Here is a 15,637-nt window from a genome sequence, read left to right as displayed (position 1 = left end):
CCCCCCCCCCACCACCCCCCCAAAAAAATAAAAATCAGCACATCTTGACTTACCAACAACAGACTCCACTGTCTCACTGGTGGGGTAGAAGGGCAAGGCATTGGCATTCATGCCTGATGCGATGCCGGCCCCCGGGGGTCCGAGGGGCGCAGGGCTGGGTGGGGTCGCGGCCAGACTGGAGGGGATGCTGGATGACAGACTTAAAGGACTGCCTACTGGCAGAAATACCAGCAGATCCTGAAGGAGATAAAATGTTATATTTGGAAGAAAAATAATATCAATCTTGTCTTTACAAAACGTGTTGAACCTTAAATGGAACCTAGAGACAATTTACTTTTCATTGTCTTCCAAGAGTGATTTGTTGCATGACCGTGCATGAAACTACTATCATGGATGGATGCTTCCTATGGGCTAAAATCCTTCAAATACAAACATTGTAGGTCAAATAACGTCAGACAATGGATTGTGGTCAGCTTTTGAGGTTCAACTGTGCGCGTTGCTATTGTAAAAACGCGTGCCGGAAATTCTACCTGTTTACTGCTTTGCGCCGATGCCGCTTCTCTGCTGCGCTGCTCGAGGGCAAAACTCCTCTGTTTCGCCTGAAAGCACAACAAAAAATATGCCACCACTGCACACACAAAACACCCACTTTGCCCCGCCCCCTTTTCATTCATCTCACCTGATCCTCCCTCTCAAATCCGGGCGCCCTGCCATAGCCTCCCTCTCCCACCCAAGAAGACAACGGCTCAGCTGCTCCCCTCATGTCCTCGCAAAGACTCAGCACATTACCCAGCAGGCCTTGCTCCGCAACATGTGACCCGGCAGAGGGCGAGAAGGGGTCACCGACCTGACCGAGCCCCTTATTATGTCCTCTTGACTCAAACTCCTCTGCGGAGCCGGGATCTGGCGGACGGAGAGGTGGGGGGGATCTGGGTGAGGAGAAGGACTCCTCGAAGACAAATGCTTCTGGAATGTATTTAAAATTTGAAAGTAGATTAGTATATTTTTAAGAACCCCTGGGTGATTTGTGGTGGCGACTTACTTTCAACGTGAGCAAAAGCACAAAAGGGTCCTCTGGGACAGCTGCCGCACTGCTGCATGTCATTGCACTTTGTGGACTTGTAGATCTGCGGATACGTTCGACGCCACTGTTATGAGTTTGCGGTTTTCGCTCGAGGTAAGCTTTGATTTGGAGACAGACCTCGGGATGGAACTGTTGTTCCGTTCTCGTGTGGCAATACTGGCATCCCTCCGCGCACTCACATTTGCTCGGATCACCCCACTCCTCGCTCAGTTTCACCGCCGGACATGGCAAAGCTCTGCGGGCGTAAACAGCGGGCGGGGGCCGTCATTTTCAAGCAGATGAGAAAAGTCATCTTTTGGTATTGGGACTGAAGCGCACCTGTATTTGTGCTTATGCGGGCTGCGCCGCCTGTCTTTGCTGTTATGATAATACGGGCAGGCGTAACCCTGACGACACAGGCGAGGCGGCTTCTTGCACAGCTCGGTCTTGTAGTGGGACAACACATAGTTGTTATCTGAGGAGACAAGAAATTGGTACAATGAGGCGATATGGATTGATACTGATATTTCTGTTCGATGTACCTTGCCAGCGTGGTTCCTCACTCAGAATCTTCTCTATGAGGGCCGTGCTCGCCGCCTGGCCCGACTGGCCGTCTCCTCCAGCTCCTTCTGACGGTCCCGTGCCACCTTGACACTCGATGACCTGCACTTCCCTGTGAAAAGTATACCGTGTGAACCCCAGTATCGCATTAAGACGATAATTTAAACGTTCATTTTCCACACCTCACATCATACACAGGGCTGCGCAGGTCATGTGACCCATGAGCAAAGGCACAATGGCAGCCGTTCTTGCTGCAGTGGCCTCTCGTATCCGTTTCGTGAATGCAAGACCCCGTCTTATAGTAGCGCAGGTGATACCGCCGCTCCGTGTCGCCAGCTGTCCGATGTAGAAATGCACATCTGGTGGGCGCAAAAAAAAAACATTTTTCAAAATTTTACATTTTTAGGGGGAGATGGGGGATGAATCGAAAAGTTGATCTCACACGAGCTCTAAAAACATGTGGGCAATTAGCACGTCAGTATAATGTGTTTTCAAAGACATTTACATTCTTTTTGTCCCGTAATCACCACCTTTAGATTGCTTTGTAAAAAATAAATAAATAAAAATAAAATACACAGGAGTGACGGGCAATGTTCAGATGGTAATGCCCAGATGATGACACGTCAGCTGCTATTTCTTTCAAAACTGTCCTCAATTACGACAGCACTTCACATCCTGAATAGCTCACGGATGTATTGGCAGATAGCTTAGGTCGTTGTGCGAGACAAAAAGGTTCTTTTCAGAGTTAGGAGTGTAACAAGAAAAACAGAAGCAACCCCCCCCCCCCCACCCACACCCCAATTCAGGGTCATCTCCCTGTGTAATTTAAAAGCTTGTTATTTTGATGACAACTGGCAGTTTGCATCTCAAAAGCACATGCCCAAAGTGAAGAGGTGTCTCTCAGCCCGCAAGTCAGGATCCACTGGAGTCCATCACTAACCTACACAAACGTTATAAATACAGTACTGTGAATACTAGGATTAAAAACACTTTTAAGATATCAATGTCAAACAATCAAATGAAAACGATTAAGTATGGCAGTTACAGGGCATGCAATCTTGTGCCACTGGACGAAGGTGCATTACTACACCGCTGTACGCAAGCATGCAGCAATGCATTTTTTTTGGGGGGGGCGGGGGGTTCATAACCTCGAAACGTCCTATGTCGCAACCCCCAGTAACCAACCTGCCTGGCATTTTGCATCGTGTTTGATGTTGCATAATAGTAACTGAACAAAATAATCAAGTTTCACTCTTAAAAACTGAATTCCAAACTGTTACGTGTTCTTGTTTTTCTCTTACTCATCTCCATCAGGACAGGTTCCTGTTCCCTCGTCATATTTGGTACAATAAATATCTGGGCTGTAGTTGAATGTCCCGTCCCGTTTGCGCATGGGCCTGCGGCGCCGCTGGTTCAAGAAGTGCCAGTGGAAACAGGAAAAAGGCCGGTGTTGTGTACATTTATGCTGGACAAACAGGGGACACTGCTCCGTTCTGAACTCCTTTAGGTAGCTGCAAAAAGCAGAATTAAACACGACAGAAATTCATGTTTATAAAGCGATCGTTCATTATCTAACAATACAGTTTTATTCTCTATTCCCTACCTGTGTTTTCTGTTTTCTCTGGAGACTAAATCTTTACAATTTCACGTTGCATTAAAAGACTCATCACTTATTTACAAAAAAATTGAATTAATCACAATTTTATCATGACTTAAAGATCTGGTTTATAGTCAAAAGAATCCCGTATTTAGGAAGCCTCTTCCAAATTGACTCAATCGATTGATCAGTATGCGAACCCGATTGCACGTGAGTTTGTGTACATTTAGCTAGCTTATCGGCTAATAGACTACCGTTACGTACGTGTAGTGTTGAGGTTTTTCGGGCTGAACGTTCAACACGGTTGCGGGAGATGTCGAGCCCCCGGCGGAGGAAGACGACGAGGACGACGAATGACCCCCGGTAGTCGTCCCCGCTGAAGATAACGGGGACAGCGGGTGCGTTTTAGACATTTTAACGCTCGGAAAAGTCCCAACAATGAGCTTGTTTTTAGCAAAATGAGCTAGCTCGTTAGGTTAGCATAGAAATCCGCATTCTACTACGATGTGAGTTTGCGCGAGAATGGAGGAAGTAGTACAAATGCCGCGTTCAGTACATTTTGGAATTGTTGGAATTCTGAGATTTATCCCCAAATCATTTTGAAAATGAAGCAAGATGATATTTCAGATGAAAGAAAGTAACGCTAGTGGTCATTTAATTGCATCAAATGACACGGTGATATGTCTTGAGTGAATAAATTATATTTCTCATGTCTTTGATGTCGGGAAGCAGGGCAGTGGGTCATGCAATTAATGTACAAGCCCGTGATTATTATCACACACCATTTTGAGAAAACGAGGAACATATGAATACAAAAAATAATATCGTGCGGTAGCGCACCGGATCGATTTTGTTTGGCGCATCTCATTGGCTCGATCGTGTGACCGTGCTCCACACGTACCAAAGGACATGAAAGTGGCTGTGCAATATGACGTCATGCCACACTATTAATACTTGGCCTCAAGCTTCCAACCAGCATTGATCGTTTTCAGGTGACCGAGACCTGCTGTCTCCGCAGATCATTCGCTTCACAACAACAGCAACGTCACCAAGGTAAATAATTTGTACTTGTTTTTTTTATTCGTTTATTATGCGAAAATGATTTCATTTCTTTCACGTGATGTAGACGATTTGTATCACAGTGTTGTTAGATTGACGTAGGGGGCGTCTTGTTAGCCCTTACAAGGACAATGGGCTCGTTTATATTGCGTTTCGAAACTAAAACTGTTACCGATCGATCGTCCGTTGTGTCTCGTTGGTAAGATGGATGTAGTTACTAACCATTCATCTGTTGTGAAAATACGATTTGTGTGCCGTTAATTACCGGTGAACTTAAGCGCTATAAAATGTATTCCCAATGTCGAGTGGGGGTGAAATGAGAGCGAAAATGGCGAAGACGACAAACGGAGGCTGATGGCGGGCGGCCTCTTGTGAGCCAGACTACAGCCGGCTCCTTCTTTAGTAACGTACCTATGTCCGAAATTATCTGTTACGTGATGACTTTTGGCGAATGTAGAATGAGTTTTGTCGACTTGAGAAGGCTTTGTTAACATGCTAAGTTTTATTTTAGTTGCGGTGTGTGTCGGCTGTTTAGCGTGCGGACGCTAAAGGAGACACCTCCTAGTTGTTCGGCGGTAGGGGGATGGGCGCCTTGTTGTGGGCTAAGCTAACGTGTTGACGCGGCTCGCTAACCGCTTCGCGTGTTTTATTTTAGTTCCCGGGTGCGTGTATATTGGAGTCCTCCTTAATTCGCGTGCAATATTTTCTTTTAGGTAATACGTGATGGCTCGTACCAAGCAAACTGCCCGTAAATCCACTGGAGGAAAGGCGCCAAGGAAGCAGCTCGCTACCAAGGCAGCCAGGAAGAGTGCGCCCTCTACAGGAGGAGTGAAGAAGCCCCATCGCTACAGGTGGGTTTCAACGTTGAAGCATGACGTCACCACGACACTTGCTACAAAAAAAAAGTGGTGGGGAAAAAAAACACATGCTTGCTTCTCCTCAGGCCGGGCACTGTGGCTCTGAGGGAGATTCGTCGCTACCAGAAGTCCACCGAGTTGCTCATCCGCAAGCTGCCCTTCCAGCGCCTGGTGAGAGAGATTGCCCAGGACTTCAAGACTGATCTCCGCTTCCAAAGTGCTGCCATCGGTGCTCTTCAGGTAAATATAAACAAAACTCTACCTGGATTGTGTGCGGTTTATTTGGAGCTAATATTATGCTGTTGGTTCCTAATAGGAGGCCAGTGAAGCTTACCTGGTGGGTTTGTTTGAGGACACCAATCTGTGCGCCATCCACGCCAAGCGTGTCACCATCATGCCCAAAGACATCCAGCTGGCCCGTAGGATAAGGGGAGAAAGGGCCTAAACCTCTTGACAGTGGCATGTCAAGACAAATAATCATATTTATCATACCTAACAATTTTTTTTTTTGTGGACTTTTATTTTGTATTATTTCTTGGGTATTGAGTTTACGACTTTTGTATCGTATTTTAGCCATCAACCATTCCACAACCGAATGGGTAGTTGTGTAGGAATATTTACCTGTTATGTGGATTGTTACTACATGTAATACATCACTGCCCCTCCCTCCAGTTTTTGTGGGTCATGTCCTCCATCCATGATCGTGTCACACACAACCATGTTGGCACCATTGACCATTTCTGGCACAAAAATGCAGCTTGCCCAACAGATCATCTGTCTTTGACTACTGTTACACAACTCTTGGTGCAAGGAGCAGCCCTTATTTTTCTGGACTGCTTTTTACATGTTTTCCAACATTGAACAAAACCCTGGCAGCTACATTTTAATAATTGAGAATTGTCACGTCTTTCTATTAAAGTTCTTTATGAGTAGACATTCGTGTGCGTGTAATATATTAATGATGCAGTTTTTGAGTTTTGACTTGTTTATTTACACATCATACAAACCACTCTGTATGTCTGAAACCGGTGGCTGCAAGAGAACCGTAACACGTCTTAACTTTGCAAGAGAAACGTAACACGTCTTAACTTTAATTCTGATTTCTGTGAAGTAGGCACCTATTGTCTTACCTATGCGGCAAATGATGTCGTCGCATTCCTTACTGCTGGCAGCTTTGAGCACCACACAGTTGAAGTTGGTCGGGGACCTGGATGGAATTTCTGCTGGTCTGTTTCTGAGAACGATATCAAGCATGTTTTTTTCTTTTTCTTCCTGTTATGTTTGATATCAGTGCAAGTGATTCACAAATAAGTCTTGGTACATCTTTCAGCATTAAATCTATCCACCTGTTGCTGCTCAGCAGACCTACGTGGCATAATTCGACTCAGTTTGGGGAAACTTTCACACCAGCATTCAAACATTTATAAACCATGTCATACTTACACGACACAGAAGCCCAATATCGTGTAATCTGGCTGAGGGTACCTCCCAACACACGATATATCTGGATAGTGATGTTGACACACCATCTACAGACATTCAACATGATTCATTTTGAGGAAAAAAAAGGTTCTGAATCTTTGCAATAAACGCAGTGTGGAGACCCACCAGATTACTGCTGCTCTCCGTACACGTGACGTGCGTTTCCTGCAAATCTAAAAGCACTTCCTGGAAAACAAAGGACACTGTTTATATTTCAATGGATGTGAAGTATGGCCTTTAAGTGCCCCGGGCTAAGGAGCGGCGTCTTCACCTTGCTTGGCTGGTTTTGCTGCAACACGTGTGAAATTGCATGCGGCAACACCTTTTTGGTTCCAAACTAAAAATAGAACATATAAAAATATTTGTCACACTCAAAACACCTTACACACACCTAACTCATCAAAAAAAAACAATGATTTACCACTCCAATGTTTTTGTCCCCCAAGAACTGGACAATGTACGCAATCCTGCCAAGGAGAGACAGGACGATCAATACACCAGTTTTATTTCATGTACATTTTTATTTATTTATTTTTTTTATAACATTTAGTTGCTGCACTGACTTGCCTTCCCTCCACGAGACATTGTGTTGGAGGTGGTGTTCTCTGGTCATTAGCAGCAGGCTGTTGACAGGGAGCGGGACCAAGTTGCAGCCACGGATTCTCTATCCTCAAAGCGCGCAGCAGTTTGACCAGAGGACGATACACCGTTCCGTCCCGGGCTCGCCAACGCACAACACGGATGGACAGGAAGCAGCCTTTCAGCCGTGACAGCACCACACCTGCCTAACACAAAAAGGAACACGTTCTGGTGGTTTTGCAATTATTGTTCATGAGACTGTTTGGAGCCACGTCGGGTTAATGAATGGAACCCTGCTTCTCTGCCTTCCAGCGAGACGAGTGACAAGAACTGGTTTTTGAAATATCCACGGGCCTTCAGTGGGGATTAAACCCCCCCCCCCCAGAGATGGTGATTATTAAATGTATTAGTGTGCAGCTGACACTGTCATGTGGTGCCCAAAGGTGGCAATAAAGTGCCCTTCGAAATCTAGAAATGCACAAGAAGTATGAGTGAGGACTTTTCTAACCTGTCCGTTTCTGGAATTCCTCAGACAGATGCCATTGATCTCGTCAATGACGTCACCGCGGCTGATAAACTGGTCAACATGCGCCTGGCCGCCAGATACCATGTCCAGGAGGAAGACGCGCCCATTGAGGTAGCTGAACAAACAGATCGTGAGATGACAAATTTATGTTTCTCGCACCTATAAAAAAAAATGCAATCAAAGACGAAAAATAGACAGGTGGAATTCAAAATAGACAATACAGACCTCAAGACCATTCCCACCTGTCGACACGGTACCACTTCATATATCTCGCACACCTGGCAAAAAAAAAAAAAAGACCATTAGACTGTTTTGTGCATACGGTTTCAAAAATAATAAAGTGACTGTAAGGTTACCGGTAAAAGCCAGCTTTCATCCAAGAAACTACAATTCTGTACAAAGACACATTTATGTAAGGAAGCGTATTCATTCCGCCACTGTGCTGTACAATCGAACTGGTCAAGAAAGAAAACAGCTGACCTCCATGTCCAGTTTGAACTCCATTTGCGAGAGAACCAAGAGCAGGGACATGAAAGGTTCTACAAGGGCGTGACGTGTATTCACATTTGACAACGGTATAACTTGATTTATTTTCTACAGCTTTCATTTGGCATCTGTATGAGGAAGTACAAACACTTACCTAAAAATTCTTCATTCCTGAGGATCGAGAAGGTTTCGCTGTACCACTGAAGGGGGAGAAAACGATGTTAATTTTTCCAGTTGTATGACCGACCAACAAAAAAATGTGGACAACAATATTCGAGAACCACATTGTATGATAATCACAAGTTCAAATGCTAAATTTGAGACTGATGGGACTTCTCACTAGAAGTTCAAGAGGTCAGACCTTGCAGCATTCAAGTCAAGAGTAAAAAAACAAAAAAAAAAACAAACAAACATGGCTGACGATCAAGTTAAACTAATATTTGTTTTGTTTGTGAATAGATTATTTTGCAGGAGTCCTGAGAAAATATTTTTGTAGTCCATGACTATTAGCTCAAACTCTTCTCATCGCGTGCAGTTTATAGTCTTCATTTAATCTAACATATGTTTAGGAGAAATGGAGACGACAGCTATCACGATTTGATTGACAACAGAAACAACGAGATTTTTTCGAACGGGATTTCTTGGCGACTCTTCAAACAAGAAATTGCATCTGACCTCCAAGACTCTGGGGGTGTGTAGGACGTGAGTGACGAACTGTGGCAGGGTCTTGCGGCTGAGAGCCAATCTGAGCAGGTAACGGCCTCGGCCCTGAGCTGAGATAAGCTTCCTGCAAGTTTTAGTCTGTTCCACAGCCCACGCCACAGTACACAGCCTACAACAACAAAACCAATCATCAAGGATTTTTTTTTTTTTTTTTGGAAGTGCCTTCACATTCCACCTCTTCGATAAGAATGTTTATACCTGCCACATGTATCTTTGCGGGGAAGCTGTTCAAAACATTGCCAGTAGTCTCTATGAACCAGATTGAGGACTGGCTCTGGGGGGAAAAAAAAAGTGCACATACATTATGGAAATTCTGCCGTTATAAATAAGACAAAAAGACCAACATGAGACAAAAGTTCAGAATTCCAGCTCGTGTTGCACCTTTTGTTTGAAGCCGCCCACTTTTCAAGTGAGCAAAAGTATTGGAATTTGTAACAGAGCGTCAGTAGTTTAGGAGTGAAATGAAACCTGGAATTTTGAACTTTCGTCTCATACTCGGACACACGCGCGCACGCACAAAGGCTGGCAGCAATTAAGTATTTACACCGGTGTCATTTTGTAATCTAAAAAAAAAAATCGGACCAATATAAGTGCATAAACGACCCCATTAAGATACCGGAGGAACATTTTCGCAGTACGAAAACAGAGGTACTAACGTTGGAGTCCTTTCCTGAGGACCAGCTCAAGAAGCTGGCAGCAAGAGGTGAGGTGAGGGCTGCTGTCCGTCACCGTCTGCCCATCATCAGATTGCAGGTTCAACAAGCACACTGGCAGCGAGGGGGCGAAAAAAAAACATTGATAGCACCACCTTTAGGATGATCCCGTGTTGTGAAAAGTGGTCGTTACCTTTGAGGGCGCTGAGAAGTGGATCTTTGGGTGCCATATTCGGATCAGCTGGGATCGAAGCTCCACTTCCGCGTCGTGCGTCTAACGAACCTTCCTCAGACTTCATTTACGCGCGCTCCAACGCCGTTTCATGTTCGATGACTATTTAAGAATCGCGAAGGACCTCAAAATTCTCGCAGTTTGAATTCGAAACGTTTTGTGCAATGTGGTGGCATCTTGCACACGGCGAAGGTGACGACGATAACATGGTGCGTTCAAAGACTATTTTCAGTAGTGACAACGATAGCGTGGTGCGTTCAAAGACTATATTCAGTTGTATGCATTTCAGAGCTTCCCATGAAATGCGACACTAAACGCGGCGCCTCGTGTATTCTTGTATTACACGTGATAAGAAAACAGAAAGGAAGAGGCAAAAAATACGAAGACCCGCAAAACAAACAGTCAGCGGTTTGTAAATATATGGCGCCCTCTAGCGGCTATAATAGCAACCTGCAGTTTAGTGTGGGCCAAAACGGATGACGCGAAAGCGCTCAGCAGCTCCTCGCAGTCTAAGTGCACATCGGGTCTCGGGAGGATGCGCTAATTTTTCGGAGAAAACACCGCGGGCACATTGACAAGTGAATATTTTCGGACATTTCTCTCTCAAAGGTCAGTATCTTATAAATGCAGATATTCTGCAACCATTACCATCGACGTTTATTGTTGAAAGTACAGCTGCTGGCTCTGCACGTGTGCGGACACGTTTTGTTGTTATTTACCTTGTCCTCAATTTGCGCGTTTACATTTTGACGCCGCAACGTTACACTACGTCGTGAATGGCGCATATGAATCTTTTTGCACATATCAGCAATTGTGTATGTTATGACGTCGCTATCACTGATTTGCAGAGGTGGTTCGAGTAATTTGTACAGGACCTGGGTTTGTCCAGCATCAACCCACGAGTGGTAATCCCGGATTTCCTCTAATCTTTCAGATCTTTGCCTGCACGTTTCCCCTAACACTTACTCAGCACAAATAAACAAAGATGGGGCTCAGTGCGAGGTGTGAAAGCACCATAAATACCGGATCCCAAACACTTTTCCATTTTTTTGTGGCTGTTTTTTTGTGTGTGTGTGTGTGTGTGGGGGGGGGGGGTTTGCTGGGATTTATTAACGGAATTTGTATTTATTTTCAATGGATTCCCAACGTGCTCATCGTTAAATTTGCTCTTGTTTATAATTTAATCCATATTTTATGATAGATTATGATAAATTATCTATCTATCCATCTATGCATCTATGCATCTATCCATCCGTCCATCCATCCATCCATCCATCCATCCATCCATCCATCCAGTGAGCTATCTATCTATCTATCTATCTATCTATCTATCTATCTATCTATCTATCTATCTATCTAGATAGCTGTCCATCTCCTCCATTATAATATTTTCTTTTAAATCTACATATTCAAACTAATAATCTTGACGAATCAATACCATCGGGCTCCACTTTTAGATCTATATACAGTATTGGAAGAAAATTAAACCCTCTGAGTGGAGACTGCTGATTTGACAGCTCCTGCAACAGTAGTGATACTATTGGCAGCCTCCTGGTATTTTTATTTTATTTTTTTCTTTTGTGCCACCCACGTGTTATAAAACCATGCATATTTTGTGCTCTGGGCTGAACATGCGTAGGATAGCGGGAGTCGTCTTCTGTCCTCTCCTCCTCCTCGCCTCATATACCTGATGATGTGCTCACTGTTGGGTGGATGCAGAGATGTGCTAAAAGTCCTTCAGTCCTCCACTTGCACTCTCTTTCCTCTTATAAATTCCATTGTATTGATTTGTGAGGGCGATGTGAGCCGAGTCCGCCTCCTTGCAGGTTGAGTGCCAGTCCCCCTCAAGCTTTTTATGATCACTCCGCAGGATTTGGTTCTCCAATCAAAAGCCGCCAGCATGATGAAAGAATGCCTGCGGTTCCTCATTGAACCAGCTAAAAAACTCAAGAGCCGACTAAAGGTATGGAATTTGTGCTGAAATGGAGCGACAGTTCTCTCTAAAATGCGCTTTAATCTGCTTTTTATTGGCTCCAGGAATCCAGCAAACGAGTGAAGCTGGAAAAAAAAGAGCAGCTGGTCGAAAGTCAATTATTTATCATGGAGCTGGCCCGGGAACTCAGCAAAATTTGCCAGGTAACCTCCTCGTGCCTTCCCCAGACGTCCAACTTTGCACTCACAGTATCGCTAAATTCTTTTCTTCATCATGAGTCTCTGATTTGTGCTGCTCGTTTAGAGATCCAATGTTCTTCAACATATATGGTCCAGTGATGATGTCTGGCCAGCCTGCTTGTGTCGGGACTTTATTGTGGAATGGGCCGCTGTGCTGGAGAGGAAAGTGCAGGTACAACTACACTAAACTATTACCAAGCTATAGTCAGTGTTAAAATTGAATTTGAAAGGTAGTATGACTCAAAGGGCAAAACAACAAAAAGTGGAAAAACTACTTTCTGGCATCTTTATATGTCTTTTCAGACTTGACACATGTTTCTTAAGTAACAACATATACTGTACAATACACGCAAACTGATTTTAAAACATCTTGTTGATTTTCAAACTCCACACATTATGGAGGGAAAGAAAATATGATGTCATAAATTTGAATCGGTTGGTGGTCGAATAAACTGCATTTTATTTCTTGCGCTAGTCAAGAGTCAGCCTGTCAGACTGCCACTACCAAAGACCGGAAAATGTCATGCTGGTCGTGCTGAACGCAGACAGGCCTGTTAAGGTTTGTGCCCTTTTTGCGGGGGGTCCTGATAATTTGGTGCGCACTGGATGCATAAGCAGGTTCAATGTGTTTACTACAGTGGACAGTTTATCGCGTTCCAGTCATTCTTTTGTGCATGAAAGGTTTAAAATGATAAAAGTTCCTCGTCGGTCAATCAAGTAAAACAATGACAATTCTTTTACGAAAACAAGTAATAGTTTTTTTTTTTTTTTTTTAATTGCGAGTCAAGTCATTTTAAAATCATTTAATGTACTCCAATACGGGATAGACGACTTTGTTGCGCGCTCCGTATTGTGTTCAAATGTTTCGCTTTGACGATTGTCCTTTCAATTGCGTGGGGGGGTCCTGATAATTTGGTGCAGACTGGATGCATAAGCAGGTTCAATGTGTTTACTACAGTGGACAGCTTATCGTGTTACAGTCATTCTTTTGTGCATGAAAGGTTTAAAGTGATAAAAGTTCCTCGTCGGTCAATCAAGTATAACAATGACAATTCTTTGATGAAAACAAGTAATAGTTGCTTTGACGATTGTCCTTTCAATTGCGCATGTTTAGGAGGATGTGACAAAGGAATGGCTGGTCAGAAGGCAGAGGAATCAGAGCATGGGTGAGATGTCTTCTTATCTAAGAAAGTATAAACGTGATCATGTTTACCGTTGGTGCATGCGTGAGCACAATAGTCAGTGAAGGAGCCAGATTAACAGTGAAAAACTGTTTGCTGTTAAGATCAGGGGATGTCGTTAATATTTGTCAGCTGTGGGAATTTTTTTTTTGTGTTTACGAGCTATACAGTAATAATACGTTTGACTTGACTTGCCTTTTAGGAAGATAGATGAAACAAATTTTTTTCCTTCCATTTTTCAGATGCTGTCCAATACATCCCCCATGGTGGTAAGCGGAAGTGATCGATTAACTTGAACAACAAACTGGAACAAAATTTTGGACATTAAGCGTTACCCTTTCATGCATGAATTATCATACCCTCTATGAGGATTATTAAGGATTTTTTTTTTTTAAACGATTCATTCAAATAGAAGAAACCTTTGAGGAGCTGTCCATTGTCGTGAACGCTGTCTTTGAAAGGATAAAAGACAATTGTTTTTTCTATATCTAACTGCGGTGTAATGTGATTCGTTCCAGCCAATTAGCAAATAAAATATTTAGTCATAAAAAAAAAGAATTAAAATAAAATCTATATTTGAATAATTAATTGCCTTGAAAATCATTTCAGGGGGTGCCAAAGGTCTTAAGCTGCCTTGTATACAAAGTGAATAAAATAAAAGAACTATTCTTAATCGATCATAACTAACAATATTTGTCTTTATTTTTTTATAGTGTGGAATTGGATCTGTGAAGCCTCAGGTGTGTAAATCTTGTTGAATAAAAAAAGGATAATATCAGAGTTGAAGTTCTCCAATATCGAGTTGTGGTCCTGTGACACCGCAGAGGACGTGATTCTGGATCCAGACTCGGCCAACCCAGAGCTGCTGATCTCCACGAATGAAAAGAGCATGCGGTGCGGCCTGGAGCGCCGTGACGTCCCATGTTGCAACGGTCGCTTCGACGGTTGGTGGTGCGCTGCTGCTCAGGAGGGCTACGCCTCCGGACGCCACTACTGGGAGGTGGAGGTGGGCCAGCGGGACTGGCGCTTGGGTGTGGCCAAGGCGTCCGCCGTGAGGCGGGGTTTCCGCTCTCTCAACACAGACACGGGGTACCTGACCCTCCGTCTGGAGAGGGGCAAGGATCTGAAGGCCTTGACGGTGCCCGCCACATCGCTGCCTCTGACGTTGGCGCCCAGGAAAGTGGGCGTGTATCTGGACTACGAGCAGGGCCAGTTGTCCTTCTATAACGTCGACAAGCGGTCTCACGTGTACACCTTCAATGACAAGTTCACAGAGGAGCTTGTCCCCATATTCGGGACGGTGGAGGTGCTTCAGGACCTGCTGATCAGGTCACCCGGGGTCAAACAACGATGCCTCTGTCCCGGACCTTGCCTCTGGAGCTAAACTATACCACATCAAACAGCGCTTTTGTTTAAAGTATGACAATGTGGCTGGCTGTCGATTTGCTACCTGGGCCTTGAATAGGGACTTCGTCAACCCTAATCTACTGAATACAACTACTATTCCAATTATAGAAACTTATCAAAAGCGCAATCGAGTCGAAAGACAGAGCTCCCCCAAGAATAGCAATAATCCACGAGTAATAGACGCCCAATTAAGAGAATTAAATTTGCCCAAGAGATGCCAAAAGATGGCGGCAAACTACTTATTTTGTGTAAAAGAAACTCTCCAACAGACTTCAATGTAGTTCCAGCAGGGCCAGTTGTCCTTCTATAACGTCGACAAGCGGTCTCACGTGTACACCTTCAATGACAAGTTCACAGAGGAGCTTGTCCCCATATTCGGGACGGTGGAGGTGCTTCAGGACCTGCTGATCAGGTCACCCGGGGTCAAACAACGATGCCTCTGTCCCGGACCTTGCCTCTGGAGCTAAACTATACCACATCAAACAGCGCTTTTGTTTAAAGTATGACAATGTGGCTGGCTGTCGATTTGCTACCTGGGCCTTGAATAGGGACTTCGTCAACCCTAATCTACTTAATACAACTACTATTCCAATTATAGAAACTATCAAAAGCGCAATCGAGTCGAAAGACAGCTCTGCCAAGAATAGCAATAATCCACGAGTAATTGACGCCCAATTAAGAGAATTAAATTTGCCCGAGAGATGCCAAAAGATGGCGGCAAACTACTTATTTTGTGTAAAAGAAACTCCCCAATTGACTTCAACATGGTTCCTTGGGCAGCAAGATGTTATGAGATGGAGGCAAAGCACTATTTTTTCCAAATGAAGCGCCTCTACTCATTATTCCATATCGTATTTCCTTGGCACCAAGATGCCTCAGCATGGCACCAAAGTAATACTTTTGTTTCCTCTGCCTGAGCACAAAACGGCAAATCGGTGAGTTTTTACACCAATAACTGGCTCGGTTAAAAGACCACTTAAATAAATTGGTGAATTCCCCCCCTCCTCCCTCTCAAACAGATTTGTAATTACCTACAGATGCTACAAGATGGTGGCAAAT

At 44.1% G+C, this 15,637-nt stretch overlaps 4 protein-coding genes across 6 annotated transcripts in view; 2 read left to right on the top strand and 2 right to left on the bottom strand.

Moving 5' to 3' along the window:
- Positions 1–3,984, bottom strand: part of unk (unk zinc finger) — a 7,029-nt gene extending 3,045 nt beyond the window's left edge. Inside the window, exons 1-10 of one of the 2 annotated variants that reach the window (XM_019865614.1) lie at positions 3,486–3,984; positions 2,926–3,135; positions 1,807–1,983; positions 1,606–1,736; positions 1,403–1,538; positions 1,202–1,319; positions 1,043–1,127; positions 680–966; positions 531–599; positions 54–237 (exon numbers count right to left, since the gene is read on the bottom strand). In XM_019865614.1, coding sequence (XP_019721173.1) covers positions 54–237; positions 531–599; positions 680–966; positions 1,043–1,127; positions 1,202–1,319; positions 1,403–1,538; positions 1,606–1,736; positions 1,807–1,983; positions 2,926–3,135; positions 3,486–3,634 — 1,546 coding nt within the window. In that variant the 5' untranslated portion in view covers positions 3,635–3,984. Of the gene's footprint in view, positions 1–53; positions 238–530; positions 600–679; positions 967–1,042; positions 1,128–1,201; positions 1,320–1,402; positions 1,539–1,605; positions 1,737–1,806; positions 1,984–2,925; positions 3,136–3,227; positions 3,459–3,485 lie in introns of those variants that run through there. The other variant, XM_019865615.1, reaches the window with a different exon arrangement.
- A 173-nt stretch (positions 3,985–4,157) lies between these two features.
- LOC109513303 (histone H3.3) lies at positions 4,158–6,071 on the top strand. Its single transcript, XM_019865623.1, has 4 exons — positions 4,158–4,274; positions 4,994–5,131; positions 5,224–5,377; positions 5,454–6,071. Exons 2-4 carry the CDS (start codon positions 5,004–5,006, stop codon positions 5,580–5,582), a joined length of 411 nt encoding a protein of 136 aa, XP_019721182.1. The 5' UTR covers positions 4,158–4,274; positions 4,994–5,003; the 3' UTR covers positions 5,583–6,071.
- Positions 6,072–6,104: 33 nt separating this feature from the next.
- On the bottom strand, positions 6,105–10,129 carry LOC109513299 (uncharacterized). 2 transcript variants are annotated; one of them, XM_019865617.1, is made up of 16 exons: positions 9,780–10,129; positions 9,590–9,700; positions 9,132–9,207; positions 8,886–9,042; positions 8,365–8,410; positions 8,205–8,263; positions 8,081–8,116; positions 7,950–8,002; positions 7,707–7,839; positions 7,187–7,404; positions 7,041–7,086; positions 6,891–6,956; positions 6,746–6,805; positions 6,581–6,666; positions 6,268–6,371; positions 6,105–6,169 (listed from the first exon to the last, which is right to left on the bottom strand). In XM_019865617.1, the coding sequence occupies exons 1-16, from the start codon at positions 9,883–9,885 to the stop codon at positions 6,135–6,137; spliced, it is 1,392 nt and encodes a 463-aa protein (XP_019721176.1). In that variant the 5' UTR covers positions 9,886–10,129; the 3' UTR covers positions 6,105–6,134. The 2 variants fall into 2 exon arrangements, 1 of the variants encoding a protein (XP_019721176.1); XR_002167718.1 differs by lacking the exon at positions 6,105–6,169 and having other exon boundaries at positions 6,353–6,371; positions 7,183–7,404.
- Positions 10,130–10,298: 169 nt separating this feature from the next.
- Positions 10,299–14,862, top strand: LOC109513305 (butyrophilin subfamily 3 member A3-like). Its single transcript, XM_019865624.1, has 9 exons — positions 10,299–10,427; positions 11,689–11,781; positions 11,856–11,954; positions 12,055–12,162; positions 12,466–12,549; positions 13,105–13,156; positions 13,414–13,440; positions 13,885–13,911; positions 13,996–14,862. The coding sequence occupies exons 2-9, from the start codon at positions 11,719–11,721 to the stop codon at positions 14,553–14,555; spliced, it is 1,020 nt and encodes a 339-aa protein (XP_019721183.1). The 5' UTR covers positions 10,299–10,427; positions 11,689–11,718; the 3' UTR covers positions 14,556–14,862.
- Positions 14,863–15,637: the final 775 nt, after the last annotated feature.

This window comes from Hippocampus comes, unplaced genomic scaffold (genome assembly GCF_001891065.2).
Source record: "Hippocampus comes isolate QL1 unplaced genomic scaffold, H_comes_QL1_v1.1 scaffold58, whole genome shotgun sequence".
Taxonomy (NCBI): Eukaryota; Metazoa; Chordata; class Actinopteri; order Syngnathiformes; family Syngnathidae; genus Hippocampus; species Hippocampus comes.
The sequence above is the reverse complement of the archived record's forward strand: the minus strand, read 5'-3'. Positions and strand labels throughout refer to the sequence as shown.

What these genes read in the sequence shown, in the direction of transcription:
- LOC109513303 (XM_019865623.1), top strand. Translation starts at nt 5,004, where the DNA reads ATGGCTCGTACCAAGCAAACTGCCCGTAAATCCACTGGAGGAAAGGCG. An exon ending in AAGAAGCCCCATCGCTACAG is followed by an intron (nt 5,132 to 5,223) that starts GTGGGTTTCAAC and finishes GCTTCTCCTCAG; the next exon opens with GCCGGGCACTGTGGCTCTGA. An exon ending in CTGCCATCGGTGCTCTTCAG is followed by an intron (nt 5,378 to 5,453) that starts GTAAATATAAAC and finishes GGTTCCTAATAG; the next exon opens with GAGGCCAGTGAAGCTTACCT.
- LOC109513299 (XM_019865617.1), bottom strand. Translation starts at nt 9,885, where the DNA reads ATGAAGTCTGAGGAAGGTTCGTTAGACGCACGACGCGGAAGTGGAGCT. An exon ending in CAGGTGGGAATGGTCTTGAG is followed by an intron (nt 7,840 to 7,949) that starts GTCTGTATTGTC and finishes CTGTTTGTTCAG; the next exon opens with CTACCTCAATGGGCGCGTCT. An exon ending in GGAATTCCAGAAACGGACAG is followed by an intron (nt 7,405 to 7,706) that starts GTTAGAAAAGTC and finishes TTTTTGTGTTAG; the next exon opens with GCAGGTGTGGTGCTGTCACG.
- LOC109513305 (XM_019865624.1), top strand. Translation starts at nt 11,719, where the DNA reads ATGATGAAAGAATGCCTGCGGTTCCTCATTGAACCAGCTAAAAAACTC. An exon ending in AACTCAGCAAAATTTGCCAG is followed by an intron (nt 11,955 to 12,054) that starts GTAACCTCCTCG and finishes CTGCTCGTTTAG; the next exon opens with AGATCCAATGTTCTTCAACA. An exon ending in TTGGATCTGTGAAGCCTCAG is followed by an intron (nt 13,912 to 13,995) that starts GTGTGTAAATCT and finishes GTGACACCGCAG; the next exon opens with AGGACGTGATTCTGGATCCA.